The sequence below is a fragment of the Motacilla alba genome, chromosome 4 (genome assembly GCF_015832195.1).
Source record: "Motacilla alba alba isolate MOTALB_02 chromosome 4, Motacilla_alba_V1.0_pri, whole genome shotgun sequence".
NCBI lineage: Eukaryota > Metazoa > Chordata > Aves > Passeriformes > Motacillidae > Motacilla > Motacilla alba.
In genome coordinates this window covers 70311523-70331927 of record NC_052019.1, presented here as the reverse complement: position 1 = coordinate 70331927, position 20405 = coordinate 70311523, and the positions used below count along the sequence as shown (strand labels likewise).

The 20405-nt window shown below is 43.7% G+C and overlaps 1 protein-coding gene across 50 annotated transcripts in view; it reads left to right on the top strand.

Annotated features, from left to right (window-relative positions):
• The window catches only part of ANK2 (ankyrin 2), a 277263-nt gene that overhangs the window by 187277 nt on the left and 69581 nt on the right, over positions 1-20405 (top strand). For 43 of the 50 annotated variants that reach the window (XM_038134945.1, XM_038134950.1, XM_038134935.1 and 40 more), the window contains 12 exons: positions 39-137; positions 7878-7976; positions 8609-8806; positions 11645-11743; positions 11904-12002; positions 14423-14521; positions 14736-14933; positions 16692-16790; positions 17346-17444; positions 18802-18999; positions 19991-20089; positions 20197-20295. In XM_038134945.1, coding sequence (XP_037990873.1) covers positions 39-137; positions 7878-7976; positions 8609-8806; positions 11645-11743; positions 11904-12002; positions 14423-14521; positions 14736-14933; positions 16692-16790; positions 17346-17444; positions 18802-18999; positions 19991-20089; positions 20197-20295 — 1485 coding nt within the window. The remainder of the gene's footprint in view (positions 1-38; positions 138-7877; positions 7977-8608; positions 8807-11644; positions 11744-11903; positions 12003-14422; positions 14522-14735; positions 14934-16691; positions 16791-17345; positions 17445-18801; positions 19000-19990; positions 20090-20196; positions 20296-20405) is intronic. The other 7 variants (XM_038134985.1, XM_038134934.1, XM_038134933.1 and 4 more) reach the window with 3 other exon arrangements.

The following is a 20405-nucleotide window of genomic DNA, read 5'->3' as shown; positions in this document are numbered from 1 at the left end:
ATCCATCCAGCTCATTGTTTGTTCTTTTCATGGTGTAGAATGGAATCACCCCACTGCATGTGGCTTCCAAAAGGGGAAACACAAACATGGTGAAGCTCTTGTTGGATCGCGGAGGGCAGATCGATGCCAAAACCAGGGTGAGTCTTTCTATTCCCTGAATATCATATTGTCCCTTCTGGGGAATGGACTGGGATTTTCTCCTTGCTTGCTTTTGGGGATTTTTTGTGTGTTTGTTTTATGTAGACTGTTTTCTATGGTATCAGACCCAAGAGCAGCTGGTTTAGTGACAGTAGGAGGCAGAAATGCTATTTCCTTTAGTCTCCTGTATAACCTACCTACATTATACAAGAAAAAAGCTGATGAAACTGATGGTGTTCAGGAAATAAGCCTGTTAGTTGGTCCAACTTGACTTGACACAGCACATGTGATGCACCGCAAAAGTAAATGGAAGGTCTAATGGACTCAGCTAAGCCTTTCAGTCCCCTGACCCCTAAATGTCCATGCTGGTTGCAGTATGCCCTGTGGAAGCTCTAGTGGGCTCCGTCCATTTTTTTTGGAGAACTGATACAGGGACAAGTGACCTCCTCAGAGCTGGCAACCACATGTTTCTTCCCCCAAGTATGGGGTATTAATTAGGTGACTCTCACCGGCCTCCTTCTCCCAGTTGTCCTATTGAAATGTCACATGGTCTCTGTGCCCGTTATTTATGGGTGATTTCACAGTCATTCATGGCAAAAGACCCCATCATTTTATATGGGCAAGGTTAATTATTTCAAATGGGATTTTGGAATCACCTGGGAAAACATTGTCATTTATTCAGACTGAGCTGCACAGGGCTTGTTCTTAGGAGCTGCTGGTCTTTAGGCAGATGGTCTGCAGCATTACATGTCCAAGAGGTCAAGAGTGTCTTAGAACACAAAGTTTAGAGCTGGACATGAGATTTTTTTTGTTTGACCTGATAGGAAGGTAGAAGATATTGCAGTCAGCGACCCTTGGGGTTGATTCAACCTCTGCAATCACTTGGCTGTTAATTACATCAACCATTTATTGGTTCATAAGCTCTGAAAACAGTCATGATTATTGTGAACTCTGTATGCGGTTGTGATTTGGTTTCTGATTATGAAATGATATCTCACAATTTTTTTTATTTTTTAAAAATTCCTGCTGATGGAAAAAGCTATCTCTCAAGCAGGTGTACAGCAAATCTCCCCTGCTCATATTTTCCACAATAAACACCAAAAATCTCATGGAGAAGAGGCATGAAATGCTAATAATATACTTCAGTCAGGATATTCCACATGCCCCGGAGCATGTCATACAGAAATAGTTCATTTGACCTTTGGAATGGCATTATTGAATTCACCTACTTCCTGTTCAGCAGTTAGATATTGTTCTAGACAAGCTGACAGACATGATGGTGAGGGATGTTTTGGGTTTTAAGAGGTCAACGTGTTTTCCCATCCCTGCTCACCCGCGAAGGTTGAGCGCAGTTGTGAATGAATCTGAGAGAACAGGATTTGCCCAACGTAGGTGGGAGGGACCAATTTTAGAGTCGTCTCATTGTCTCTGCTCCCTGCCCTGTGTCAGCTGCTACATGGGCTCAAAATGTCAGTACAAAGACATCCCTGAAAACCACACAGGTGTCCTAAGGCACACGTATTCCAGCTTGCACAGGCTCCTCTTCCTGTCACCTTCCGCCTCTTCCCTGCTCCAGGGCTCGCGGTGTCAGCCGGAGGCGTGTGCCTCATGGTGGGGAAGATTCCAGAGCTTTGGTTTTGCTGTCCTTGCTTTGTGTCAGCTGTTTGTTATCTGGGTGTGTCTCTCTTCTCCCTGTGCTCTGTCCACTCGCCTCGAGTGCCTGGCTCTGCCTGTGAGTCCGTGCGGTGTGGAGGAGGCAGGGGCGTGCTCTGTCTGTATCAGCGCAGCCCCCGCCTGCCCGCTGCAGTACTAACACACCTTGCCTTCCCTGCTGCCTTCCCTCGGCTTCCCAGGAGCACCTGCCCCCTTCCAGCAGGGAACAGCCGCTGCAAAACTGAGGAATTGCCAAGTTCCTGTGCTCCACACCACATCAAAATAAGCCCTTCAGTTAAAACAGTCCTCGCTGCTTTCGTTCCGTTTATTTTTAGCTCGCTTTGTTACGTGACATCTGACGCTGCATAAATTAAGATGCAAAAACTTATTTTAGCAGATTGCAGATGAGCTTCAGCATTTCAGGTTTGCAAAGTTAATCTGTGAAAGCTTTCTATGTTTGAAAATGTTCCATTGGAATGATTCTTTAGGAGCCCCTGTGTTGTCTAAAAATATAAATTAAAATGTCTATTCCTCAAAGGGAATAAATGATGCATGTGTCCTGCTGTTCCATAGTTAATGCAGCATATCAAAGGAAAGCTCTGCTTTCTGCAGGAATTAGTATTTTATTTTCTATACATTTCAGAATATGTTGGCTGAAATGTTATGGCATTTCTCACAAAGCCATAAAAATACTGGTAAAAATCTTGACACAATTAGAGATTTTAAAATAATATTTTACTTTTTTTTTTTGGCAAGTTCTACCTTTGTTTCTTCCATCAAGTCCTAAGTAAGTTTTTAAAATGTGAAATTTAATTTCTCTTTTATATTGTATCCAAAGCAGAAATGAAAACTCCATTCTCAAACACAGTAATGAGATACTTTTATTAGAACTATCTGTTAGAGATAGTATTATAACATATAATAACAAAATATCATCTTTAACAGTAGATAATTGTGTTATAATAAAATATTACAATGTTTTTTAACAGATATTATTGTATGATATCTGCTATATGTTTTGCAACTTCCATTTACATACAAGCCTTCCTTGGACCTTTGTTCACTAAATAATCAATGGGTAAAATTTCTTATGCTAAAATATTTAATATTCAAAATTTTACTCAAACCCATATTCTCTATACATTTTATTACATTAGTAACAATTTCAATGGCATAATTTTATTTAAAATTTTAATATTTGGCCAAAATTCTAACTCATGCAGATTCTGATGATTAGTTAGAGTTAAGGGGTCAGAGAAATTGTGCAGAAATTTGTTCTCTGAAAGATGGTGGGAAGTTTAAATTATGCTTAATTCACTGTCAGGTGATCAAGGGTAGTGTGGCAATTACCAGTTCTCACTTTGAGGGAAGGAGGGCATTTACAGCCTTCCTGGAACACCCTAAGGATTCTAACAGGGAATTATTGTCAGAATTTAAAAGCCATTTTAGCATGGCCAAAATGCATGTTTCTATGAAAAGGAGTCCTCATATAATGGAATCATAACAGAGTTCACCTTCAGAATATGAAAATGTTACTGGCTATTACAAGGTCTCAGGAATATCCTTTCTGAATGCAGTTTTTGTTATCATCTCTGTTTTTATCCTCTCTCTCTAAGATTGTATAGGGAAAAAAACAAGAATATGAGAATGTTTCGGTTCTGCATGCTTTTTTTCTTTTAAAATATAGTTTTATTCACAGGCTTTTCTCACCTTGCTGGAATTTCCATTTTTGTGGGAGTAAGCAAACACCCTTCAGAGGGGGAGGAACACTCTCACCTGTCTCAGCCACTGAAGCTGTCACACATTTTGTCATCTTCCTATTCAGTCTTGACAACATTGAAATTAGATTTTTGTTGCTCTGGGACTTTTCTTAAGTCTCCTCTTGCAGATTTTCATCCTGAATGTTTACAGTTGAATTAAATCCATGGAATGAAGGAGAGCATCCGGTCTTGGAAGTGAAAGCTTATTGTGTGGGACAGTAAGCGTGTTGTGTGCCTGGAGGGTGGCAGCTGGAGGGGGATCTGTGTGGGAATGGTGGGACAAGGTCTGGTGCACCATTTGGGTTGGAGAAGGGCCACAGAAAGGAGGAGGCTCGGCTGGAGCTGACAGGAGTGGCAGTCACTCATGGACTGCCATGGAGATGAACGGTACCAATGGGAACACAAAGGGAAGCAAACTGTGGACAGCGCAACTCAGATTTGGTTGGTTTGGGTTTTTTTGTGGGAAACGTGCTTCAGACATCACTTAACACTCATTCTGGAAACCTGCTGAGGTTTATTAGTAATAATATCTCCTTTTGTACATCTGCATCCTGATAAAATAGGCTTGGCTCTGCTATTTCCACATGGGACTGGGAGCCATTGTAGCAGGATCCTGGCACTGCCTTGGCACTATGCTCTGGACAGTGTTCCTGCAGTAATGCTGCTGTGACATTTTCTCCTCATCTTCTTACATGCACAGAGCACTAATAATTCATTGGCAGCTTTTGCTGTTCCTAAAGCCATGTCAGATTATAAATATCTAATCGCAATGCAGCTATTTCCTATAAAAAATTCAGTGGCTCCATATAATGTTTACAAGGGAGCGGGAAGGGGTGTTGTATGAATTGTCTAAGCAAGTTGTCTAGAGAATGACTGTTATTTGGAGTTACTTATGTTCCTATCTTAATACTCAAGCAAGCACATGGTATATTTTTTGCTGTCTTTTTCAAATTTGTGCTGTGAATGGCAGACCTGGAGGAATACTTTACAGCATGTTTAATTATGCCATGAGCTTAAAGCAAGAGGGAGACTCGCTCATTTTCAAAGAGATGAGGTTTAGTCATAATGAAAAATGAACAAATTAAAAGCCCTTTATTTGTCAAGAAAATATAAACAACTCTGCATGTTTGACATATGAAATACTCCAACTTTACTTCACCCTTATGGAAATGAAAATATGCAACTGCAGTTCAGAATAATTTCTTGGTAATTTGGCCTTTGATGTTCATTTCTATCATCAGTTTTTGGTTGAATGAACACTGAATGTGAGCAACTGTCCTGTGAATGTGCTACCCACATCATTTCCCATTAAAAATCCCTCTTAAGCACAGCTTCTTTTTGTCTCAGTGTCTCTGCTAAGCTGAAAGAAAGCATTTGTGAAATGACCAAATAATTCATCTTTGGAAGCCCTACAGTTAGAAGTCATGCACAGCATTCAGAATTAATTCTGCAGGTTAAAAAATGACCAGTGATTGATTTTCAAGGAAAAAAAAAAAAAAAGCACAAGTTTCCCTTATATTTTGAGAACCATTTAAGAGAGAATTAGGATTGATGGAGTTTCCTGGCTTCCATGCACACGGAGGGGATTGCGTTGCCATTTCTCAGGGTGACCAAGCTGTTGGCTACATCACAGGGGGTGACTTAGGAGAGTACCACGTGTGGGAACAGCAGAACACCAGGTGTGGGAAGTCACTGGCAAGATAGAAACATTTAACTCTTCATTCTACACAATCCAGGGCAAGGAGGTAATTGTTGAACTTCTCTAAACATAAAATTGCTGAATTTCTTGTGTCCTGGCAGGGCAGCCTTTGTGTTTATGGGATTTCCATTATCTGTGCTTCAAAGTCTGGATGTCCTGTCAAGGGATGTGCCTGATGTATTGGTGACTCTGCGTTCTTCAGTTGGCAAAGGAATGACTGGCAAAGTACTTAGGCCAGCTCCTGAAGTCACTCTGAGAGCGCTGAGGCTCATGGCAAATAGATAAAGGTGCAGAAAAGGATTTGTTTGGTACACCGGTGTGTCTCTTCATGTTAGCTCATGTCAGCTTGTCTGCATTGTTTTCTCTACTGATTCTTCTACTACAACAGGTTTCTCTTTGAAATCTCCCTCATCTTTGAATAAAAGATTTAAGCAAAAGAATTGAAAGTATTAAATATACAATAATTTTAAATATACATGATGCTTTCCTCAGAGCAGAAAGAGGAACGGGAAGAGGGTTCTGTGGGAGGTCTCAAAACAGCTATGGCAGGGTCGAGTAGGATAGGTAGCAAATTTCTGTCTCTGCTTTTGAAGGGAATTGTAGATAAGAGCAAAGAAGACATAATTGTTTTAAATTATTTGGAGGGTGGGTTTTTTTTGTTCTAGCCAGACTTACTTGTGGAGTTGATGTGCTTCTTAGCTTGTGTTTTTCTTCTTTTTCTCCCTCTTGGGATTTGTCCTGCTTTTGTTCAAGGATTCACACAATTTTCCTTTTTTTTTGTGGTTTTGTGTTTTGTTAAATAGAGTAACATCAAAGCCACCACACAGATAATGAAAGTGAACCTCCCACATTGATTAAAAATGTAGAGCACAAGAGGCCAGAAACTGCAAAGAAATACCACATAAATACCTTCTCTGGAAATGCATTTGGGATATATTCTTACCTTTGTAATGCCAGAGGGAGTTATCTGTAGGAATCCCTCTGGCAATGAGATTATAGTATACTTCAGGTGCTCATAAAAAGACTAGGTCTAGAGGACTCTGAAGTTTCAGTGCATAAAAAAAAGTCAAGTAGTTCCACCTAATTCTTCACACTGACCCCATCTGCCAGCGCTGAAGGCCACAAGTCCTGTTGTTGGGTTTGATCTTCCCTCTGTGGAGTTTCAGTGCATGCCTTCTGTGGGATCTAGGAATGCCTCTGAGACAGTGAGCACCAAGGTACACCTAACCCTGTCAGTGTGTCACAAAAGAGACTTGAGCCCCTTGCAGCTGTGGAGCTTTGCAGTGCTGCTCACTTGGAAAGGGCTCTGTGCTTTGGAAACCGGGCATGAGAGAGGCTCTGCTGCTTGGAGCTGCCTTTTGTAGGGTGTTACGGGGCAGTGTTTGCTGGAAGGAGGTTGCAGTTGCAATGGCACTGTGTAGTCTAGAGCTACTTCCAATTTAAAAACACAGTGATGCAGGTTTCCTCCAAACCCCCCAGCAAGGTAAACGGTCCATCTTGTGTATGAAGCAGGGTCACCAGCTCATCCTTCGTGGCACGTTTTTGCAGTTTTGCTACTTTTTTAGCCTCTGAGTAACTCAGACCAGTATATTGTCCTTTTAATCAAGCTGTTACTGGGTTCTTCAGCGGACTTCTTAGAATAACAACGTTGATGTCACACCCGATGAGTGGCATGTGTGAAAAGGAGAAGGCTCTTCTTGCAATTAAAAACATTCCTGTTTCACCTTTGTGCAGTCACCTCTGTTGAGTCAGTGCTAATGACATCTGAGTGCGTGCTTGAACAATGCTGAGGGCTAATGAGATGAAAACTTGGCTTTTCATATCCTGTGTTACCTTTTTTCAGCCATTCAGCACGAATTTTCTTTCACAACCCTTTTTTTAGCCTCATACTTATTTTTCTGCATCGAGTCCAAACTATACAAAAACTACCTAGAATTCATTCTCCCATCCAAATAGTTCATCAACACATCTTTTGCTGCCACTGCTGTGATCATTAATAGTACCCTGAGTGGTGTCTGGAATGGAAAACAGAGTGGTGTTCTGGAATGGAAAAAACTCTTGTGGAGTTGCTGGTGAGACAGCAATTTTTAGAAAAGAAATTATTAGCAATCTCAGAAGTGAAAGATTTGGTTATGTGTCTCTTTTTCTCTTGTTTTAAAATCTTCTTTATCTTGATGCCTGTTTAAAAGCAAAAGAAAATTCTAGAGCAAATTTTCTAGTATGAACATCACCTGTTTGATCCCTGCATCAAATGCAATCCAAAGGACATGGGTTGGTTTATGGCGCATCCTCAACCCAGCAGGCATTACCCGGGGAGAGGCAATGCTGTATCAAAGCCATGCAGAGGGGCAGGGAGGGGAGGAGGCAGTGCACCCTCATATTATCCTTTGAGAAGAGATTTCAGCACACAATGCGCTTCCTCCCTCAAACAGTAACCTTTGAGTGTCCTTTACTGCTGCAGGGAAGAACAGGGATGAAACTTCAGGCTGTGGAGCCAGCTTCAGTTAGGAGTCAAAAAAGAAGCTTTTTCACATGTGTGGGGCTGCATTCCTGGCAGGCTGTTCCTCAGAGTGCCAGGCCAAACAATTGGGGATGTGCTCATTTGTTTTGTCTCCTTTTACTTGAAGGATGGACTCACCCCGCTGCACTGTGCGGCACGAAGCGGCCACGACCAGGTTGTGGAGCTGCTCCTGGAGCGAGGTGCCCCGCTGCTCGCACGGACCAAGGTGTGTGTGGGCCCCGTTAGGCTGTGGAACACCTCTGTAACCTCCCACAGAGCTTTCAGTGTCGCTGAGAGGACAAGGAGGAAGACAGGAATGTAAATGTCCTCCCAAAGGAGATGTATCAATGGGAACAATGATCCAAAATAAGGTTTTCTTACATAATCCTTTCCAAATATATGGAAAGTGTACACTTGCTTGCCTGTCTCTCTAGTATCAGACTAAACACATGATGTGGAGTGCTACTGCCAGCGCTTCCCTTGTGTTGCTTCCTGGGGCTGTAGTACACAGAGATGTGAATGCTGGGTCAGTCGCTCCTGAGAGGAGGTTCCTGGTACAGATTTTCTGACCCGTCACATACGATAATGAGGACCGTTTCTCCTAATTGTTTTTATGGACTATTTCAGAGTTGGAAAATGATTTCAGTTTGTTCTTCCTCACATGTGGAAAATGTACATCTAAAATGAATGCATTTCCTACAAATTCTGTCTCTTTGGTGAAACTAATGAGGGGAAGATAGTTATATAATAGCAGAGCCCCATTGAGCAGCGCCTCACAACAACAAATGTCCTCCTTGTGTGTGCCACAGTCTAAGTGGGGATTACTTGAAGCTGCTGTTGTGTTCTCTTCTGTCCCAGAATGGACTCTCCCCGCTCCACATGGCAGCCCAGGGGGACCACGTGGAATGTGTCAAGCACCTGCTGCAGCATAAGGCTCCTGTGGACGACGTGACGCTGGACTACCTGACTGCCCTGCACGTGGCCGCTCACTGCGGCCACTACCGTGTCACCAAGCTCCTGCTGGACAAGAGAGCCAACCCCAACGCCCGTGCCCTGGTAAACCTGTCCCACCTGGGTCATGTAACAAAGCTGGCTGGTAGCTCTTACCAGGAAAGCTGAGTGAGACCTGTCAGCAAACTCTGCAGCCTTGAGTAGCTGCAGTAGCCACAGGGGTGTCACACCTGCTGGGTACCAGTGCTGTGCCTTGTGTCCTTAGGCCTGGTCATGGAACACGCCCCGTGGCAAGTGGCTATGGTGTCAGGTGTGGAAGCTCTGCAGAGTCCCTAAAATCAGAGGAGATTCTGGCTGATGTTGATGTATGCATTGGTGTTTTAATGAATTAATGGCTCGGTTTTCCATGCCAGGTGATACAATGCACAATTTCTGGGCTTTCAATTGAATTAGTAAGTTAATTGGCATAGGCAAAACATATTAAAAAGCTAATATTTCTGCATTTATCAAATGACAACATTTTCCTCTATTGGGTGCCATTTTTCTTTCCAAAAAAACAGTTCTTATGCTTACAGGACACCAGGTGTGATTCCTTTTCCTCACTGATCAAACTGTTGCCCCTAACAAGGACAAAAGAATCACATTTGACTCTGGAAACATTTTGAGAGTCTTCAATGTATCCAAAGCCAGACAAGATTTCAATTTTCCCTACTAGGAACTGTTAGCTGGCTGGGAGTTTATGTGCCAACATATTGCACTCCTCCTTCTCAGAAAGAGAAGGGTTCTGTGAGCTCTTGAGATGCTCCTGTGTGGCCAGAGTTCTGCCATGGCCAGCTACACTGAGGGCCTCTACAGAACCCCCCCTGCAGGGCACTTGGATGCCTTCCTCAGCTTCCTGCCCACGCTAGGACCCACTGTCTTTCTGTGTAGGCTCTCCCTGTCCTTCACTTCCTTGGAACTGACACCATCTTCTTCTGCCCTCTCATTTTTCTTGGCCTTTCCATACCCACAAATCTCATAGCCCCTTTTACTTCCTCCTCTTCTGTTTTTCTTGCTTGTTTGTTTTTCTCAGTGCAGTGCTCACTTGGGTGATCTATTTTGACACTGTTTTTATCCTTGCTTGTTTTTTTGCCAGTCTTCTGATTAGCTGCATTTTCCTCCGCTACTCACAAATACCTTCTACATCCTCTTTCTTTCCTTCCATGACCAGAAATATATTTTCTGTTCCCCTCCCTCCCTGCCTTCCCTCCCTCCCTGTGAAACATCTGAAACAAAAGGAGAACACCCTCAGGCTGCTGCCTCTCTGCTCCCTTCCCACCAAACTCGTTTTCTCTCTCTGCTACCCCCCCTCGTTTTCTCTCTCTCTCTCCCATCAGGGACTTGTCGCCTTTGGCTTGTTGGTAGTGTTTAATATATTAAATGAAGCTCATAATTTCTGTTAGTGAGAAATTTTTTTCTGCCTTCTCCTCTCCCCCATCAAACTGTTCCTCACTTAAATAGAAATTGCAAAATTAATTCAAGTGAGGCAGTGAAATTTGGTGAAAAATATGGAAACTTCTGAAACAGTAAAACTCCCTATGAAATAGATCGAGAAATGTTGTGTGGGAGGTAAAACATCAAATGGTTTTGATGATTTCTTTAGAAATCCGAGAAACAATAATAATATTCAGCAGAGTTCGGCGATGGAATAAATATTACAAAGAATTCATTTTCAGCTACTTAAAAAAAAAAAAGATTCTTAATGTTTGCAAAATGCTTTGGGGATACAAGCACTATGTGAGTTCTCAGCTTTTTAAATGCATATGTTCTTTAAAGCACCTTCAAATGAACTAGTAATTAACATTTCCTTTAACAGAAGCAGCCTGTAGAATAATTGTCATGTGTTTATCTCTTCCCATAAACTAAGATTTCACTGCTGGGTTCTGGTTACTACTGGTTGATTGATTGGCAATACTGATGCTTTTCATTAGAAAGTTTACCAATTTTTCAATATTACCTAAAAAGTGTTACTTGTGCTTTTCACTAAAACGTTCACGTGTGGTAAATAATGTGTTCATCTTCACACACACACTTAACCTGCATTAACTGTCATCAGACTATCATGACACGACAGCCCAAGGGGTAGTTCTTTATTTAAGGTACATCAGAATGTACACACACATGGATATTATACCTTAGTGTATAAATATAAAAATAAATACGCAGAGATCCTTAGATTTCAAGTAAAAAGACAGATTAAGGTGGAATCTGGAATAAGTACTCTGTTTCTCTCTCTTTCTCAGTTTAAGTAGCTTCAAGCTGAAAGAGAGTAGATTTGGGTTAGATATTAGGGAGAAGTTGTTCCCTCTGAGGATGGGGAGGCCCTGGCACAGCTTGCTCAGAGAAGCTGTGGCTGCCCAATCTGTGGAAATCTCCAAGGACAGGTTGCATGGGGCTTGGAGCAACCTGGGATAGTGGAAGGTGTCCCTGCCCATGGTAGGAGGTGGAGCAAGATGGGCTTTTCCAGCCCAAACCTTCCCTGATTCTCCTAGAGAGGTACAGGGAATGCTTTATAAAGGCACTGATTCTGACGTGTTCACTGCAGTTTCTTTGATTTCCCTTGTGTTAGGCAGTCTTGGGAAGCACCGGGAGTGCTCCTCACAGACGCGTGTGCAGCCCCAGGAGGCACACGCACGCACACACGCAGTTGGCAGGCAGGACGGGCATATCTGTATGTGAAGTGAGGAGGTGGAGGTTTCCTTTTTCTCCCTTGCCTGGGAAGAAAGCAGCAGCACTGCTTTGTTGTGCCTCAGATAGTGGGAGATGTCTGTAATTCATAACCTGTTGTGCTTAAAGAACAGCTGCTTGTGGTAGCCTAACCCTTGTGCTCCCAGTGTGGCAGCATGGAGCTGTGTGGGAAGTGTAGCTGCATGTTTCTGACTAACATCACTGTCTTTTGCACAGAATGGTTTTACTCCACTGCACATTGCCTGCAAGAAAAATCGCATCAAAGTCATGGAACTCCTGGTGAAATATGGGGCTTCAATCCAGGCTATAACAGAGGTAGCAAAACATTTTATGTCCTGCAGAAACATTCCTTCTCTCTCTCTCCTTTTTTGCATCCTTCTTTCTGTCTGTCCTTTCCCGTGTGTTTTATTTGAACGAAGAAGCCCATCCCTCCAGCCGTGCAGAGGAGTAAAACTGCTCTTGCTTTGTTTCACAGTCGGGCCTCACACCAATACACGTGGCTGCATTTATGGGCCACTTGAACATAGTCCTCCTTCTGCTGCAGAACGGAGCCTCTCCCGATGTCACTAACATTGTGAGTATGGCTTTCACTAGAACCTTCTGCTCAGGACCCTCACAAAGTCTCTGGTTACCATGTAGCTCAGCCCAAGGTCACATTTGAACGATACTTTGTTGCATAGTTATTGTAGCACTTTTAGTGAAGAGGGGAAAGTGATGGCTGCATGTGTCATAAGCCATCTCTGGTTTCATGTGTTCTACAACAGTGCTCAGGTAGGTAAAGTTTTCCTTAGAGACAGACAAAGCTCACCAAAACCATCCAAAATGGGTTACAAACCAAATCCCACAAAGCCTGTGTTTCCGTTCTGAAGGATGAAATCCAAGCCCAAATGGCTCTAATTTCTGCCTGCGTGACTTCGCTGGCTGCAATGAAATTGTGTCATGCCTGTCAGGGAAAGAGTATAAAATGCTTAAAATCTCAACAATTAAACAAAAAGCAAAATTGGGAAACTCAAGATCTTCCTCTTAGACAGGGAATTCCAGGAACCGGTGATTAAATCTGGAAAATGTGACCTTTGGGAAATAACACAAAATGCAGAACCTGACTTACCAGAGAAATCAGTGTTTGTATACCAGCAGCCTAGTTACAAAAAAAACCCCAAAAATCCAAAACAAAATTCAAAAAAAATATGAACCAACAAAAGCAACATTATAGTTTTCTGAGATGTATTTCGTAAGATATTTTACTGTTTGAATTCGTCAGCATAAACAAATATTCAACTTGGGACCACCTGTACTTGGGAAGCAGCATTTTTCAGTACATAAGGTTATGGGTAAGTGTTCCCAGCAATAAAAACAACAAAAATTTAGTAATCCTGGCAGTCATTAGTTTTACTCAGCTAGAAAAATCTTACATGGAACCCAGTGAAATTGTTAGCATGCAGAATTGTTAATGTGAGTCATTAAATAGACTTGCCATACTTTGTTATGGAAGCAATCTTTATGTAAGAATTTATCGATAATAAAAAACGCAGCACAAAATCCTTGTGGAAGCAGTTAAAAATATTGTGTTACCAGGCATTTGTGTGCAAAGTTTAACACTTGACAATTTCTGCTACACAGGTGTCTTGGCTTTCACTTGGTAAGCTGAGTTTCCCTGTTGAATTACTGTTTCCATAACCTAAATTGCTTTGCTAATTCAAGCGCAAAAGGGTCATTGCAGAAATTTGATCTTTAGAGTGGTAATTCACATATTAAACAGCTTATTCTTCAGGTAATAAACTTTATATATAGGTGGATTTTTAAAGATTTGTAGCTAGGGCTGTCGGATTTTGTCGTTGCAAACCTACTAATCACAGCTGGTAATACAATGTTAATTTAAGAATGACAAGATAAGTCAACTCCTGGTGAAGAGGTTTTGCTGTAATTAAAAATCCCTATTAGCAGGCAAGCTAAAGCTATTTCTTTCCCTACATCTAGATGAGGACAAGAAGACATGATTCCCCATTCTGATGTAAAAGGTCTTAACTAGAGTGTTCATTTTGGCGTTGCAGTCTAAGTGGTAGTCGAGGGGAGAAAGGCCTTACAACAGAATATTCTCCAGCTCTGGTGTAAGAATTATGAACAATTAACACAAAGAAATGATGGGTCCTGCTGTGTTCTCATGATGCAACAGATGAATAGAGCTCCTGGCTGTGGAGCTCTCCCAGGACCTCATGCTGGTGAGCTGCCCAGGGACTTATTTCAGTCCACTTTGGGACACTGCACTCAAAGAACGGAGCCCAGTTAAACTAGGAATGCTGTCCTCAAGGAATCCCCATTTCAGTGGTTTTTTGAAAATCTATGCAAAAAGTAAATGCTTTGAATATTCCTGATCTGAAAATGCTTTCCAAAATTTCATATCCTTCAAATTCTGTGAGCTGCAAAAGGCTTGAAACAAGATTGATTCCACAGCGTGGAGACAGAGCCACACTGCTGAGTACAGATTTTACACATTCCGTGTGCTCGCTGAGTTGTGCTCAGCCATTGCAAGGCCTCTTAATGCTGCCAGCTCTGCAGAGTGTGCAGGAGGGGACCATCTGGAAAATTACCCCCTTCCATCTTGAGGCTCCTGTGCCGTGCAATCCCTAGAGAATGACAGCTCGGTGTCCTCTCATCTCCTGTGCAGCACATGAGCTCATGCCCTGTTATGTAGAAAGCTGAGGAACATATGTGACCAGGGCAAGTCTATCTGACAGAATTTTTCCTAAGCTGGGATTTTCCTTCTGTCTCTCAGTGGTTTGTCTCTCTCTGTGTTTGTCTGGGATTGGCCAGCTGGCAAACCAAGGCATTCCAGGTACAGCCACACGTATTCACACCTCGCCCTGGGGCTGAAGCCAGAGTCTCAGCTGGCAGAAGGATGGGTCTCAGCACCAGTTGTTGTGGGTGGGACTGACACTGGAAAAAATCTTTCTTCATGGAAGTTTAGGACACTGAAATACTTTTGCTTTCCTGCAGCGTGGAGAAACTGCATTGCACATGGCAGCACGTGCCGGGCAGGTGGAAGTGGTTCGCTGCCTCCTGAGGAACGGGGCCCTGGTTGATGCCCGAGCCAGGGTAGGTGTTCTGCTTACAATGTTTTCTTTTTCTCTTAAAACCATGGCTGAAGGAATCACTCACCACACTCCTCTCCTCCATTATTCCATTTTTTCTGCTATCACTTCCTATGACTCTGCGAGACAAAAGCATAGGAAGGTGTGTGGGGACCAAGGAGGATGCTGGGCTCAGGGTGGCTCCATAGCACTAATGATCCACTCGATTTGAGTTGTAGGAAGAACAGACCCCGCTGCACATCGCCTCTCGCCTGGGCAAGACGGAGATCGTGCAGCTGCTGCTGCAGCACATGGCGCACCCCGACGCCGCCACCACCAACGGCTACACCCCGCTGCACATCTCTGCCCGCGAGGGGCAGCTCGACGTCGCCTCCGTGCTCCTCGAGGCGGGCGCCTCGCACTCCATGTCCACCAAGGTGAGGCTAAACACTTCACATCCAGGGCAGGTCTGTCCTGTGACGATGTGCTTTCACAGGGAGAAACTGAAGCAGTTTGGGCCTTTTGTTGTGTTCCTATTTAATGGGCGACAATCCAGTAGACTGGGGTGATGCATCACAAGCTAATAAAATTTCCACTCACTCTGCTGTCATCTAAAATGGGTTTGGTTGCCACTGAAGCCAAATGGAGATCCTGCTGAACAAACAGTCCCAACAGGTTTGAAATGTCTTTGTTTCTCCCTTTCCCTTATAGGTACAGCTTTTTTGTGCAGTATTTCCAAAAAAAAAGAAAAGGGGATGGCAGTGATACATTTTTTATGAACAGGTCTCCTTTTATTCTTCAATATGTTATTTACTTAAATAGCAAAATAATTCTGCCCCGTGCTAGCTGAAAGGAATGTTCCTAAAACATAGAAGCCAGTATCTGCCCAGTCACATCGAATGCTGGATCTATTTGCAGTGGTTCTAAAATGAGATGTCATGTGACACAAAAAGCCATTTTGTCTGGGATTATAAAAGAAATGCTCTCCAGAATTCACTAGTGGGTTTTTTATAGCCAAAAATGGTACCAATAGATTACTAACAGAGAGATGAATATGTAAGAAAGTAAATAGCTGTGGTGAGAATGATGGACTGAGATATCTTTTCCAAATCTGAAGCATTTGGTAAGTGAGAATCACATAATTTTTGCTATTTATGAAAGTACCCTTGGTTTTACAGCTGGAGCTTAGAACATGTTTATGAACAACGGCGTGTCTTCCAGGGTTTAAAAGACTAAACCAGCAATTTTCAAATTATGATCCATGGATTACTGGGAGGGCTTGCTGTGCTCCTTTTATCCAGCTGTTAAATCACATTAGAATGGCTAAAAATACACTAAATACTTTCCTAATTTCCCATATTGCTTGATGGCAATTAGTATTGCAGGAACATTCTGTAATTATGAATAGGAGAAGATGGAGCCCGCTAGATAATGTCTTTATAGACTTGTGATTTGTGAACTGACAGTGTTTGAGATTGCCCAATATAAACTCTTTCTGAGGTGGGATTAATGGGACTAAATGATAATGATAATAAACATTAAACATGACTTATGTGCCAGGCAAATAGGTCATTGCAGCTTCCCAAAATTGCTGTCGGGCAGCGGTGCAGGCTGCCACCTACTGTCATACATCCATGAGCTTTCCTTACCGATTTTTTAATTAAAACGGGCAAAGGGAAGGGCTCTTTTTACCTTCAGTAGAACTCTGTGACTGTATGAATACGCAAATGCAAGTATAAATAATTTTTCACTGAACCCTTCTGGAGGAAGGGAATTAGAGTTTGGAGGTTTTATCCGATTAATTTAATTGGTGTTTCATTGTTACTGGCAGCAATTGATGCAGGAAATACTTGTAAAGCTGTCATCGTGGAACAAAAGAAGGTGCAGCTGGTTTGGGGTGTAAATTTGAAGGAGTGCCTTCATTGCCCCCACGCAGTGTGTGTTGCTAGTACGGTCTGTATCAGATAAAATGTCTGCCAGCCTGAAAGCACATAAGTAGGGAAGAATAATAAATGGGAAAGTATATTCTTGTATTTCATGCTTCTCAAAGTGTTTTCAAGAGAAGCTGCTTTTTCTAGGTTCAGTTATCGATTCTGAGGTTGAAGAGTAAGTGCTTAACATGTAGTTCTTAAACAAGAGATGGCAGCATGACCTTTAACACAAACAACTGTGTTTTATCTCCTGGAATTTTTCAGAAGGGATTCACACCGTTGCATGTGGCAGCCAAATATGGGAGCCTGGAAGTGGCAAAGCTCCTGCTGCAGCGCCGTGCCTGTCCTGATTCTGCTGGCAAGGTACTGCTGGGGAAGAAAAAGTCGGAAGTCTTTCCTTAAGGAAGAATTGTGTGAAATATGCACCCTAAGAAGGCTGCAGCTTCTTTTGCATGGTGGCTGTGGCTTTGTTGGGGTCGTGTCTCCCCCGGGTGGTGGCTGACTGCTGCTACCCAGCATGCTGAGTTTGGGTCCATGGCAGGAGGGTGCATGGCTGCTCTAAGGGCAGGTGCGTGTCTTTGGCTCTAAAGCACTGGTTCCGTCCAGCCGCCTGAATTCCCAATGGATAAACAAAGGGGCAAAGCCACACCATCCCCTGGTGTGGCGTGATGAAAGCCAGCAGCTGCCGCCGTGGTTCGCCTGGTACGCTGCTTCTCCCCACTAACAGCCGCCAGCTTGCCATGGCCTTGCTGTCCACCCCCATTACCTCCCCCCCGTGCCCTCTGTCCCTTGCAGCCCCCCGGACCCTTCCATCCCACCGCAGCCGAGTCCCCTCCGGCCCATTTCCCGCCGGTGTCCCGTTGCCCGCCCGTGTCCCCGGTGTCCCGTAACGCCCTAACGCCGTCGCCGCCCTTTCAGAACGGCCTCACCCCGCTGCACGTGGCGGCGCACTACGACAACCAGAAGGTGGCGCTGCTGCTGCTGGAGAAGGGCGCCTCGCCTCACGCCACCGCCAAGGTGAGCCCGCCCGCCCGCCATGAGGGGAGCCCGGCGAGAGCCGGCCCCGGCACGGCCCCGGAGCAGCCGCCGGGCGATTCAGTACTGCGCAGCGGTAGCAACGGAGTAAGGAATGTATATTCTGGCCAGGCAGACGGGAAATGAGCGCTAGGGGACTTAATTTCGGGTTTAGTGGTGTCGTGGTATCACTGCGTCGGTGAGGGCGGCCCTGAGGGGAACCCTGGCACTGAGGGGACTCAGTCGCGCCAGAGTTTTAGTCACAGCTAGAAGTCGCTTCACTATTGTGCAGTGTTAGCAATGGCATTAGAAACTTTATTCCAGGCTTAGGAGTGGTGTTGTGGTATCACTGTGCAGGTGAGGGCAGCTCTGAGGGGATGCTGTGGAGCCCTGAGGGGACCCAGCTCTGTCAGAGCTTTGTTTGCCGTTGGCAGTCACCTCACTATTGTGTAATATTAACAATAACTTTAGAAATGTGTATTCTGACCATGCACACAAATCATTCCAGCGTTAGGAGTGGTGTTGTGCTATTGCTGTGTAAAGCAAAAGCTGCTAGAAGGGGAAAAAGGTGACCAGATGGGTGCAACACCAGACGGTGTCCTGCCCTGTGCAAGGCTGCTGATCTACAAGCTTTCAGGAAATGCTCGGGGATTGTATTGGCAATGTGGTTTCCATGGCAGTGCATGGAAAGCAGGATAGTTTGGGAAACTCCCACTTAAAAAAGCACAACAAAACAACCACAAGACAACCCAACCAAGCACCCCCCACAGGACCTGTGTGCTGGCACCTGGGATTTTTCCCTCACGATGTGTTATAAAGCAATTAGGAAGTTGTCTTACTGCCAGAAAATGCCATTCTTCTGTGCTTCAGTGATTAATTCGATCATGAAAACCTTCCACCCCATTGCTGTTTCCAGCCCGTGACTGACACGTGTATCAACATTCCATAGGCAAACACAGCTCTACTCCCATGCCCTGAAAAAGCATAATGTGATGAAGGGTGTCCACCCATCAGCCATCACGGGCAATGTCACTCGCCACTCAAAAGGGATTATTTGCAACATAGGTTGTATGAAATGTAGGTGTTGAACTCAGAACAATTTGAAGGTATTGATGGAACAGTCCTGCCCACCCTGGTGAGGGCTGGCTTTGTTCTGGTTTAGGCGGCGAAAATAACAGACAGACAAAGCAACACAACAGCAGGGCCATGTGGGACATATCTGGCCTTGAAAATTTAATGAACTCCCCTCTCTAATAGCAGGCTTAACATCAAATAATGCTGTTGTATGGTGCTTGACTTCTTAGGCTCACAGGGCTGTTGTGGTAACTTTATTTTCCTTTTTTTTCCTGCCTGGTGTCAGAATGGATACACCCCTCTGCATATCGCTGCCAAGAAAAACCAGATGCAGATAGCTACCACTCTGTTGAACTACGGGGCTGAGACCAACATTTTGACCAAGCAGGGAGTCACCCCACTTCATTTGGCCTCCCAGGAAGGTCACACTGACATGGTGACTTTGCTTTTGGAGAAAGGATCCAACATCCACGTGGCAACAAAGGTAACTCACAATTGGAAACAAAATATTATGGGTGGGAGTATCCAGGAAGATGAAACGTGTCCATGGGTGGGTTTAACAACCTGTACCAGAAACCTGAGAGCCCCAGTCTGAAATAATTCAGTGCTCTCACCTGCAAAGGCTCTTTTCTGCATGTCTTTAGCCTTCAGTGGTTAGTGAAGAAATTTACTTTCTCTGGCAAATAACAAAACAATTGTATTACTGGAATAGACTAAAATAAATTCAATGGAAGACTTTTGCAAATTTTTTTAATGATTGTGCCTAACAGCTTTATTACAGAAAACAAGATCATAAAAAAAACCCCAAACCATTACCGTAAATCTTCATGGGCCACTGGGTTTATCCAGGGATATATGCAAATCTTACTTATGCAGGTGAAAAGGCTGCAGCTTCTGCTCATCCAAGTTAGAATAGAAGGCTCTGGTATCTCCTTATGTGGAGCTAATATATTCTGCTAATAGAAACAAGGAGATTTTCATTGCTTATAGAAAATTTGTTCAGTGCCGTGTTCATGGGAAAGCACTGCAGATGATGGCAGTGGGCTGTCAGTTAAAGGCTGCATCCTTTTCCCTGGCATTTGAATGGGATCTATTTCTGGAGTTAATGTCTTCATCTGGCTCGTGCCTGAAGCTGTCAAGGTTCCTCTTTCTGTCTGAGGAGTGGGAAGCACTTTTTATTAATGTGATTCTCAGCTTCCCAAATTACATTATTGTAGCAAATCTTGAGCATTAATGACTTTAAGTTTTCCTCTATGGTTATGTAATTGGTTTGGAGCTGTTTGTCAGCTGGAACAGGAGCAGCATCGACTCTGCTTTGTTTAAAAACACCACCCATACTCAGAAGCTACAGTTAGGGTCTGATCATGTTTTAAAGATGAGGAAGTGGGGAAGTCTAGATTTTTTCCTTATGTAAAGTAGGGTTTTAGTCTTACTTTTACTTGTTTGTTTCCTTACCTGTTATATTCCATCTCCAGGCTGGACTGACATCCTTACACCTTGCAGCTCAAGAGGATAAAGTGAATGTAGCCGAGATACTCACCAAACACGGTGCGAACCAGGATGCTCAGACAAAGGTAAATCACGGAGTGGCTGCTGTCTCCAGCGTGCCAAAGGGTGCTACCCTTGTCCAAGGAATGTTCCACTGAGCTTGCAGTTTTACTTCTTTGTTCTCCTCCTGTAGCTTGGTTATACACCTTTAATTGTGGCCTGTCACTATGGAAACATCAAAATGGTGAATTTTCTCCTCAAGCACGGAGCAAATGTCAATGCTAAAACAAAGGTAAAGAATTTTCCATTGCTTTGCTTTTGCTCTTTATTCTGAACATGGTAGCACAGCACTCCTACGTGACATACGTGCTTTTTCCTTTGGGAGCTCTAACCATGGCATGG